The sequence below is a fragment of the Salmo salar genome, chromosome 16 (genome assembly GCF_965601325.2).
Source record: "Salmo salar chromosome 16, fSalSal1, whole genome shotgun sequence".
In the NCBI taxonomy this organism is placed as follows: domain Eukaryota; kingdom Metazoa; phylum Chordata; class Actinopteri; order Salmoniformes; family Salmonidae; genus Salmo; species Salmo salar.
Window position 1 is genome coordinate 44347637 of NC_138306.1, and position 12104 is coordinate 44359740.

General features: G+C 41.8%; 1 protein-coding gene across 1 annotated transcript in view; it reads left to right on the forward strand.

The window, feature by feature from the left end:
- Window positions 1-4301: 4301 nt before the first annotated feature.
- Window positions 4302-12104, forward strand: part of LOC106573896 (microtubule-associated serine/threonine-protein kinase 3) — a 54197-nt gene continuing 46394 nt past the window's right edge. Inside the window, exon 1 of the mRNA XM_014149330.3 lies at window positions 4302-4651. Coding sequence (XP_014004805.1) covers window positions 4605-4651 — 47 coding nt within the window. The 5' untranslated portion in view covers window positions 4302-4604. The remainder of the gene's footprint in view (window positions 4652-12104) is intronic.

Here is a 12104-nt window from a genome sequence, read left to right on the forward strand (position 1 = left end):
GGACTCTCGAACCATGAGAAACAAGATTCTCTGGTCTGATGGATCCACTATTTGGCCTGAATGCCAAGTGTCACGTCTGGAGGAAACCTGGCACCATCCCTACGGTGAAGTATGGTGGTGGCAGCTTCATGCCGTGGGAATGTTTTTCAGCGGCAGGGACTGGGACACTAGTCAGGATCGAGGACAAAATGAACGGAGCAAAGTACAGAGAGAACCTTGATGAAAACATGCTCCAGAGTGCTCAGGACCTCACACTGGGTCAAAGGTTCACCATTCTAGCAGGACAATGACCCTAAGTACACAGCCAAGACAACGCAGAAGTGGTATCGGGACAAGCCTCTGAATGTCCTTGAGTGGCCCAGCCAGAGGCTGGACTTGAACCCAATCGAACATCTCTGGAGAGACCTGAAAATAGCTGTGCATCGACTCCCCAGCCAACCTGACAGAGCTTGAGAGGATCTGCAGAGATGAATGGGAGAAACTCTCCAAATACAGGTGTGCCAAGCTTGTAGCGTCATACCCAAGAAGACTCAAGGGGGAGGTAGTCTCCACACACAAACACAGGCAAAGATTTTAAGATGTCAGGCAGACACTGGAAGTAGTTTCAGATTGAGGGCTTTGCATAGGCGGTTTGTTGTATTTTTTTTTTTGTGGGACTGGAAAAAAATTGCCAGAACATAAAAGAAAGTTATTAACCGGTTCTCATGCTTTTAAAATAATTCCTCTGTTCCTGGAACAATATAGATCACTTTCGTTCCTGGTTCCGTTTCTGTTTCTAGAAACCATTTATTTTCTGTTTTTTGGTTCTGTTGAGGACATTAACTCTCAAATTAAACAGAACACTTGGATGCAATCAAGAATGCATCCAAGACTGTTCAATTCAATGCTGCTGAGGTAAAAGAAAGCAAAATGAAAATTGCTTACCTGGAAAAGGACTAATTACTCCTGAAAGACAACGAGGTAAAAACCAAGGCCATAGAATTATAGCGTATAAATGTGGATGGAACCTCTGAATCAACAGGATGGAGGAAAATAATGAGAACGCCAGAGATGAGGTAATCCGTCTCCTTGCTGAGATCGCACCCCACCTGTCAGGGAAGCTGGAGAACGTCGTCGGCTCCCATGCCCTGGATCCGTAGGAAGGAAGACAAGAAGCACCGAAAGATGATCATCCAGTTCTCCATGCGTCGGTACCAGGACGAGTTCTGGAGAATCCCAAAGCTGTCTTCTGTTTGCAAAGAAGATTGTCAAATCAAATTGTATTTGTCACATTCGCCGACTATAACTGGTTTAGACTTTCATGAAATGCTTGCTTTTGAGCCCTTCCCAACAATGCAGAGTTTAAAAATAAAATAGTAACAAGATGAATAAAATACACAAAAATGGATCGACACTGACTAAAAATAAAAACGCAACTTGCAAAGTGTTGCTCCCATGTTTCTTGAGCTGAAATAAAAGATCCTAGAAATGTTCCATATGCACAAAAAGCTTCTTTCTCTAAGTTGTTGTGCACAAATTTGTTTACATCCCTGTTAGTTAGCATTTCTCTTTTGCCAAGATAATCCATCCACTTCACAGATGTGGCATATCAAGAAACTGATTAAACAGCAGTATCATTACACAGGTGCACCTTGTGCTGGGGATACTAAAAGGCCACTCTAAAATGTGCAGTTTTGTCATAACACAATGCCATACAGCAGTTGCCAGATAATTGAAAGTTAATTTCTCTACCATAAGCTGCCTCCAATGTAGTTTTAGAGAATTTGGCAGTACGGCCAATTGGCCTCACCACCGCAGACAATGTGTATGGCGTTGTGTGGGTGAGCGGATTGCTGATGTCGACTTTGTGAACCGAGTGCCTAATGGTGGCGGTGCGGTTATGGTATGGGAAGGCATAAGCTATGGACAATGAACACAATAGCATTTTATTGATGGCAATTTGAATGCACAGAGATACCGTGACTAGATCCTGAGGCCCATTGTCGCGCACATGCTTGGCATTCTCTCAACAAGCTTCACCTGGAATGCTTTTCCAATGGTCTTGAAGGAGTTCCCACCTATGCTGAGCACTTGTTGGCTGCTTTTCCTTCACTCTGCGGTCCAACTCATCCCAAACCATCTCAATTGGGTTGAGGTCGGGGGATTGTGTTGGCCAGGTCATCTGATGCAGCACTCCATCACTCTACTTCTTGGTCAAATAGCCCTTACACAGCCTGGAGGTGTGTTGGGTCATTGTCCTGTTGAAAAACAAATGATAGTCCCGCTAAGCGCAAATCCGATGGGATGGCTTATAGCTGCTGAATGCATTGGTAGCCATGCTGGTTAAGTGTGCCTTGAATTCTAAATAAATCACCAGAAAAGCACCATCACACCTCCTCCTCCTCCTCCGTGCTTCACGGTGGGAACCACACATGCAAAGATCATCCGTTCACCTACTCTGCATCTTACAAAGACATGGCGGTTGGAACCAAAAATCGCAAATTTGGACTCATCAGACTAAAGGACAGATTTTCACCAGTCTAATGTCCATTGCTCGTGTTTCTTGGCCAAAGCAAGTCTCCTCTTGTTATTGGTGTCCTTTAGTAGTGGTTTCTTTGCAGCAATTCAACCATGAAAGCCTAATTCACTCAGTCTCCACTGAACAGTTGATGTTGAGATGCGTCTGTTACTTGAACTCTGTGAAGCATTTATTTGGGCTGCAATCTGAGTTGCAGTTAACTCCAATGAACTTATCCTCTGCAGCAGAGGTAACTCTGGGACTTCCTTTCCTATGGCGGTCCTCATGAGAGCCAGTTTCATCATAGCGCTTGATGGTTTTTGCGATGGCACTGGAAGAAACTTTAAAAGTTCTTGACATTTTCCGCATTGACTGACCTTCATGTCTTAAAGTTATGATAGATCGTCGTTTGTCTTTGCTTATTTGACCTGTTCTTGCCATAATATGGACTTGGTCTTTTACCAAATAGGGCTATCTTCTGTATACCACCTCTACATTGTCACAACACAACTGATTGGCTCAAAACGCATTCAGAAGGAAAGAAATTCCACTATTTAACTTTTAACAAGGCACACCTTTTAATTGAAATGCATTCCAGGTGACTACCTCATGAAGCTGGTTGAGAGAATTCCAAGAGTGTGCAAAGCTGTTAAGGCAAATGGTGGCTACTTTGAAGAATCTCAAATATAGAATATATTTTGATTTGTTTAACACTTTTTTGCTTACTACATGATTCCATATGTGTTATTTCATAGTTGATGTTTCACTATTCTTCTACATTGTAGAACATAGTAAAAAAATAAAGAAAAACCCTAGAATTAGTAGGTGTGTCCAAACTTTTGCCTGGTACACACACATACACACAGGGAGTACCAGTACCAGATCAATGTGCAGCACAGGACGTTGGTGGCACCTTAATTGGGGAGGGCGGGCTCGTGGTAGTGGCTGGAGCGGAATTTATGGAATGGTAGCAAATACTTAAAACTAATGGTTTCCATGTGTTTGATGCCATTCCAGGAGCTTCATTCCAGCCATTATTATGAGCCGTCCTCCGCTGAGCAGTTTCCATTGATGTGCAGAGGTACGAGGTATTTAAGGTAGATACACTACCGTTCAAAAGTTTGGGGTCACTAACAAATTTCCTTGTTTTGAAAGAAAAGCAACAACAAAAAATGTCCATGAAAATAACATCAAATTGATCAGAAATACAGTGTAGACATTGTTAATGTAGTAAATGCCTATTGTAGCTGGAAACGGCAGATTTTTTTATGTAATATCTACATAGGCTTACAGAGGCCCATTATCAGCAACCATTGCTCCTGTGTTCCAATGGCACTTGTGTTAGCTAATCCAACTTTATCATTTTAAAAGGCTAATTGATCATTAGAAAACCCTTTTGCAATTATGTAAGCACAGCTGAAAACGGTTGTGCTGATTTAAAGAAGCAATAAAACTGGCCTTTAGACTAGTTGAGTATCTGGAGCATCAGCATTTGTGGGTTTGATTACAGGCTCAAAATGTCAAAGAATCCGGCGTCGGTCTAGCAATGGAGTCTTAAACCGCATGGGGGCGTTGCGATTCCCCTGTGTTGTGGACATCGCCATTGAAATGCATGACATCCGGCTAATGGATATTGTGAACGAGGCTTTAGGAGGTAAATTAATCGTACACTCAACATTTATACATATTTGATTTTACTTTTCTCTCCCAACACTTTCTCCAGGGCCGATTGATTACCTTGATCAACACTCTCACCATTGCCCTCGTCCCCCCAAGTAATGGGAGTGACCACTGTTCCAAAAGCGCTGTCGCTTCTCAGTTCTTCACTGGTGCGCTTTGGACTACCCACTTGACGCGCGCCTTTTCAGTAACGGATTGTCTGTGCTGAGTTTGCTTTCCTTGACATGTTGTGTTGACAGTGTTGGGACTAGTTAGCGAAGATGTGCTGAAGCCACCGGTAAACGATAGCTTGTTGACAGTTATTTTTAGTTCCCGCCCGCCGCACGATGAAAGAGAAACGGACCGCGAAATCACCAGTGGTGCACTGTGACAAGTGAAGTGCAAGCAGCAGTCAACAGAGGTCCATTTTGGAAGGAATTGTAGAACGATGAAGTCGAGGAGAGACAAACTGAAAATCCCCTCCCTTACTTTAGAGTAAGTTGTATGTTTTTATATAGTGTATAATTTATGCATAAATGATCTACATAACTGAATAATTAAATGTTGTCTGGGAACCAGGGGAAATCACTTGAATAGTTACATTAGAAAGACGTCTTATGTGCTTTATACGAAAAGACAACAGGCTACAGTTGTGTGCCAATGTATTTCTCAACTCTACCAGTTGCAACCAGTATGATGTGGTACACGCAGTATGGTGTGGTACACGCAGTATGGAACCTACAGACCCAATAGTGTTTATCGAAACCCACTGCAGCTTGTAGACTACAGGAGTTTTGAACTTGCACTTGATTGTGTGATTATTGTGGTCTAGAACTCGCAACATTAATTCATTGTTCAGTCTGTAATCTATATAAGCAACAAGGCCCGAGGAGGTGTGGGATATGGCCAATATACCACGGCTAAAGGCTGTTCTTACGCACGATGCAACACGGAGTGCCTGGACACATCCCTTAGCCGTGGTATATTGGCCATATATCACAAACCCCCGAGGAGCCTTATTGCTAATATAAACTGGTTACCAACGTAATTAGAGCAGTGTAACTGCTGACAAAACTTGTCATAATATGGTCATAACACTGTCATAACATATGTTGCGTTATTTTATGGCTGGTTATGACACCCACATAAGAGTGTCAAAATCCATATTTATTCACGTGTTTTTTCCTTGCCAAGAAGTTTCCTTTCATTTGAAACTGTTAAACCCTTTGTTGTTGTTGTTATAATGAGTTCTTTACAGTCATGTTTTTTCATCATATTTTAAATTACTTGTAGAAAATACACTTTATGGCACTGTCATGAAACATTATGACCATCCCGTGTCACTTTACTTGGACTAAGAAAATACACTTTACGACACTGTCAAGAAGCATTATGACCATCATAATCATATAAGCCAGATAGGCCTATCACGTACATGCCCTTACAATATGTCAGTTATCAGTCAAAAGAGGGTATTTTGTCCTGCTCTTGAAGTCTGCTCCTGCATTTATCCAAGTCATCAGCAACAGAGCCTTTGGGGTTGGTGCATGTCCGATATCAATGTGTGCGCAATTGCAATTATAATTTAATGTGGTCAATTTCAGAAAATATTGAATTGGAATCTTGCAGGATGAAATCTCTTGAGATGCACCACCTCGTTTTCAAGTGTGTCCAAATGAACAATACTTATTAACAATAATATGGCAACTACTATCTTAATAACAATTAAATAATAATAATACACATTTTTAAGTACATAAACAGCTTAAAAAACTTTTATACAACATCTAATAGGCCTACAACTAATAAAAATGTCTGCTATAACTGCTAATACAACTAATAAAAACTGCTGCTATAACTGCTAATACAACTAACAAAACTAAGTACCTATAATATATACATACATATTTACAAATATCGGTACTTGGTGATGTTTCTATTGGTTAAAAACAAACAGTTTGATCTTAAGATTTGAAAAAGGGCTTTCTTAAATTCACTGTGTGATTTTAATGCCCTGATTTCTATAGGTCAATTATTGGGCCTTTGTATCCAAAAGATCTTGCTCCAACCTTATGATGTTGAGCTCCCGAGTGGCCCAGGAGTCTAAGGCAAAGCATCTCAGTGCTAGAGGTGTCACTACAGACCCTGGTTAGATTCCAGGCTGTATCACAACCGGCGGTGATTGGGAGTCCCATAGGGCGGAGCACAATTGGCCCAGCGTCGTTAGAGTTTGGACAGGGTAGGCCGCCGTCATTTTAATTAAGAATTTGTTCATAACTGACTTGCCTAGTTAAATAAAGGTAAAGAAAATGGTGTACAGTTGGAATTTGTAATTGCTGCTGTTGTGGAAAGGAGTAGTGTAAGTCTTGTAAAGTCAGGTGTTTGATAATATATACAGTACAGGGGCTCCCGAGTGGTGCAGCGGTCTAAGGCACTACATCTCAGTGCTAGAGGCATCACCACAGACACCCTGGTTCTAATCCAGGCTGTATCACAACCGGCCGTGATTGGGAGTCCCATTGGGTGGCGCACAATTGGCCCAGCGTCATCCGGGTTTGGCCAGTGTCATTGTAAATTAGAATTTGTTCTTCATTGACTTGCCTAGTTAAATAAATTAAACATTTTTTAAATAAACATACTGTTGACATGTACAGTCGTGGCCAAAAGTTTTGAGAAGGACACAAATATTAATTTTCACAAAGTCTGCTGCCTCAGTTTGTATTATGGTAATTTGCATATACTCCAGAATGTTATGAAAAGTGATCAGATGAATTGCAATTAATTGCAAAGTCCCTCTTTGCCATGTAAATGAACTGAATCCCCCAAAAACATTTCCACTGCATTTCAGCCCTGCCACAAAAGGACCAGCTGACATCATGTCAGTGATTCTCTCGTTAACACAGGTGTGTGTTGACGAGGACAAGGCTGGAGATCACTCTGTCATGCTGATTGAGTTCGAATAACAGACTGGAAGCTTCAAAAGGGGGGTGGTGCTTGGAATCAATGTTTTCCTCTGTCAATCATGGTTACCTGCAAGGAAACAGGTGCCGTCATCATTGCTTTGCACAAAAAGGATATTGCTGCCAGTAAGATTGCACCTAAATCAACCATTTATCAGATCATCAAGAACTTCAAGGAGAGCGGTTCAGTTGTTGTGAAGAAGGCTTCAGGTCGCCCAAGAAAGTCCAGCAAGCGCCAGGACCGTCTCCTAAAGTTGATTCAGCTGCGGGATCGGGGCACCACCAGTACAGAGCTTGCTCAGGAATGGCAGCAGGCAGGTGTGAGTGCATCTGCATGCACAGTGAGGCAAATACTTTTGGAGGATGGCCTGGTGTCAAGAAGGGGAGCAAAGAAGCCACTTCTCTCCAGGAAAAACATCAGGAACAGACTGATATTCTGCAAAAGGTACTGGGATTGGACTGCTGAGGACTGGGGTAAAGTCATTTTCTCTGATGAATACCCTTTCCGATTGTTTGGGTCGTCCGGAAAAAAGCTTGTCCGGAGAAGACAAGGGGAGCGCTAGCATCAGTCCTGTGTCATGCCAACAGTAAAGCATCCTGAGACCATTCATGTGTGGGGTTGCTTCTCAGCTAAGGGAGTGGGCTCACTCACAATTTTGCCTAAGAACACAGCCATGAATAAAGAAAGGTACCAACACATCCTCCGAGAGCAACTTCTACCAACCATCCAGGAACAGTTTGGTGACGAGCAATGCCTTTCCAGCATGATGGAGCACCTTGCCATAAGGCAAAAGTGATAACTAAGTGGCTCGGGGAACAAAACATCGATATTTTGGGTCCATTGCCAGGAAACTCCCCAGGCCTTAATCCCATTGAGAACTTGTGGTCAATCCTCAAGAGGCGGATGGACAAACAAAAACCCACAAATTCTGATAAAACTCCAAGCATTGATTATGCAAGAATGGGCTGCCATCAGTCAGGATGTGGCCCAGAAGTTAATTGACAGCATGCCAGTGCGGATTGCAGAGGTCTTGAAAAAGAAGGGTCAACACTGCAAATATTGACTCTGCATCAACTTCATGTAACTGTCAATAAAAGCCTTTGACACGTATGAAATGCTTGTAATTATACTTCAGTATTCCATAGTAACATCTGACAGAAATATCTAACGACACTGAAACAGCAAACTTTGTGGAAATTAGTATTTGTGTCACTCTCAAAACTTTTGTCCACGACTGTAGGCTATGGTGTAATGGAATGTTTTGCCTCGTGTGGTAGGTTTTGTGATTTTTGACACTCTTATGTAGGTGTCATAACCAACCATAAAATAGCACAATGTATGTCACAACAGGTTTAAATATGTGTCATGACAGTGTTATGACCATATTATGACAGGTTAAGACAAGTTGTCAACTAATGACATATTATGACATGGTTATGACCGTGTCATAACATGTTATGATGCTAGGTGTCAATAAAGTGTTACCGAAATGGAACCAATTATCAGATCATAAACTGAGAATTTAAGTGATACTTGTCACTTTGTTGGGGGGATGAGCATAGGTTAGATTGAGGGATACTTCTCACTGTTGTTTGTTTCAATGCAGAAATAGGCAAGCTACATTAGATCAAATCTTTTTCAAAGATACCTTAGCACACAGATTATTTGCCCTCTTCTGAATTATTGTTAAAATGGTTTCAGATGTCACATAGCTTTGATTCAGGCCAGTGTCAAACACATGATGTGGTATTTATTATGACCAAAATCCCAATTCACATCGCTCACTCCCTACTCATTTTGAAAATATGCACCAATTTTTCAACCGCTTTACTGTGATTCCTACCTCCCTCAAAGCATTAGCATTGCTGTAGTTCTTTTCTTTCCACCCACTCTCCTTCCTGAGTCAATGTAACCAGGGGCTGCTGCCTGCTTTCTGCCCACTAGATGTTGATCTATAATGCGTACATTCGGAGCTTCATCTCCAAAACGTATGACTCTCGCATGGATCACAAGCTCAGCGCATGGTATTGACCCCCAGTTTTGTGGGTGTAGCACAATGAGCACTATAGCCGCACTGCAGAGCCCCTTTTCTAAACGAGCACAGTGTTCACAGAACGCTTCACACATCAAGTTATTTCTACAAAATTAAACAAAAACATGGGAGCTCTCAAGTTTGAATGTGTGATGCAGCAAATTCAGCACCCCCAAACACCTACAGTTGAAGTCGGAAGTTTACATACACCTTAGCCAAATACATTTAAACTCAGTTTTTCACAATTCCTGACATTTAATCCTAGTAACAATTTCCTGTCTTAGGTCAGTTAGGATCCCCACTTTATTTTAAGAATGTGAAATGTCAGAATAATAGTAGAGAGAATGATTCATTTCAACTTTTATTTCTTTCATCACATTCCCAGTGGGTCAGAATTTTACACACACTCAATTAGTATTTGGTAACATTGCCTTTTAAATTGTTTAACTTGGGTCAAAAGTTTTGGTTACTTCCCCAAGCTTCCCACAATAAGTTCGGTAAATTTTGGCCCATTCCTCCTGACAGAGCTGGTGTAACTGAGTCGGGTTTGTAGGCCTCCTTGCTCGCACACGCTTTTTCAGTTCTGCCCACAAATATTCTATAGGATTGAGGTCAGGGCTTTGTGAGGGCCACTCCAATACCTTGACTTTGTTGTCCTTAAGCCATTTTCACAACTTTGGAAGTATGCTTGGGGTCATTGTCCATTTGGAAGACCCATTTGCGACCAAGCTTTAATATTCTATAGGATTGAGGTCAGGGCTTTGTGAGGGCCACTCCAATACCTTGACTTTGTTGTCCTTAAGCCATTTTCACAACTTTGGAAGTATGCTTGGGGTCATTGTCCATTTGGAAGACCCATTTGCGACCAAGCTTTAACTTCCTGACTAATGTCTTGAGATTTTGCTTCAATATATCCACATAATTTTCCTGCCTCATGATGACATTTATTTTGTGAAGTGCACCAGTCCCTCCTGCAGCAAAGCACCCCCACAACATGATGCTGCCACCCCCGTGCTTCCCGGTTGGGATGGTGTTCTTCAGCTTGCAAGCCTCCCACTTTTCCTCCAAACATAACGATGGTCATTATGGCCAAACAGATCTATTTTTGTTTTATCAGACCAGAGGACATTTCTCCAAAAAGTACGATCTTTGTCCCCATGTGCAGTTGCAAACGGTAGTCTGGCTTTTTTAATGGAGGTTTTGGAGCAGTGGCTTCTTCCTTGCTGAGCGGACTTTCAAGTTATGTCGATATAGGACTCATTTCACTGCGGATATAGATACTTTTGTATTTGTTTCCTCCAGCATCTTCACAAGGTCCTTTGCTGTTGTTCTGGGATTGATTTTCACTTTTCGCACCAAAGTGCATTCATCTCTAGGAGACAAAACGCGTCTCCTTTCTGAGCGGTATGACGGCTGCGTGGTCCCATGGTGTTTATACTTGCGTACTATTGTCTGTACAGATGAATGTGGTACCTTCAGGCGTTTGGAAATTGCTCCCAAGGATGAACCAGACTTGTGGAGGTCTACAATTCTCTTTCTGAGGTCTTGGCTGATTTTATTTTGATTTTCCCATCATGTCAAGCAAAGAGGCACTGAGTTTGATGGTAGGCCTTGAAATACATCCACAGGTACACCTCCCGTTGACTCAAATGATGTCAATCAGAAGCTTCTATAGCCACGACATCATTTTCTGGAATTTTCCAAGCTGTTTAAAGGCACAGTCAACTCAGTATATGTAAACTTCTGACCCACTGGAATTGTGATACAGTGAATTATAAGTGAAATAATCTGTCTGTAAACAATTGTTGGAAAAATTACTTGTGTCATGCACAAAGTAGATGTCCTAACCGACTTGCCAAAACTATAGTTTGTTAACAAGACATTTGTGGAGTGGTTGAAAAAAGAGTTTTAATGACTCCAACCTAAGTGTATGTAAACTTCCGACTTCAACTGTACCTCTACCAGATGTAAACATAACACCTCACACTCTAATGAAGTGGGTGAAGAGCTGCAATCCAATGTGGGACTGTCGTGATTCAGAGCATTGTAGATGGGTTGGAGGGGTGAGAAGAAAATCAACTGAATTGTTGAGGATATAAGGAGGTGTGAGTGATAGGTAATTATGACCTAGCACAGTGTCTTTGTGCAGAGGCTTGTTTTCCAACCATCTCTCTTTATTACTATGACAACAGGCTCATCTCGCTGCTGCAGTATCCAGTGGTATGTTCTGCACTGGTTTCTGAAGAGCCCTCTGCTGCAACAGCACTGAAACCATATCAACAGTGTGCAGTCGTGATAGCAAAGCAGAGATCTGTACATGAAAATCAATATACAGTAGCCAGCCTTCTAGCTGGGTCAGCAACTTCTGAAAGCCGGCCTTCTACAGCATTATAGCTGAACAGGCATATTTTGATGATGGCGGATGTGTTGGGTAGTATACAGTCAGGTCCATTATTATTGGCACCCATAAAAAGAGTAGCAAACAATACTATATTGTATGCTCCAAGAAATGTGAAATTATATTATTTCATACCAATAGATTTGCTCAGAGAAATATATTTTGTTTAACAAGTAATAAAAAAATATATTAAAAAGATTGGGGTCAAGCTGATTGTTGCTGTTGGCCCTGTTGCTGTTGGCCCTGTCGCTGTTGGCCCTGTTGCTGTTTTCGATACTTTTAACACCCTACCCTTGCGAGGATAACGACACTGAGCCTTTTTTCTAAAATGTTTTATGAGATTGGAGAACATTTTGGGAGGGATCTTAGACCATTCCTCCAATGGCCATCGAAGACTCCGGACTTGAACCCCAATGAAAACCTGTGGTTTGAATTGAAGAGGGCAGTCCATAAGAGCAGACAAAGGATATTACGGATCTGAAAAGGTTATGTATGGAGGAATGGTCTAAGATGCCTCCCAATGTGGTCTCCAATCTCATAAAACACTTTAGAAAAAG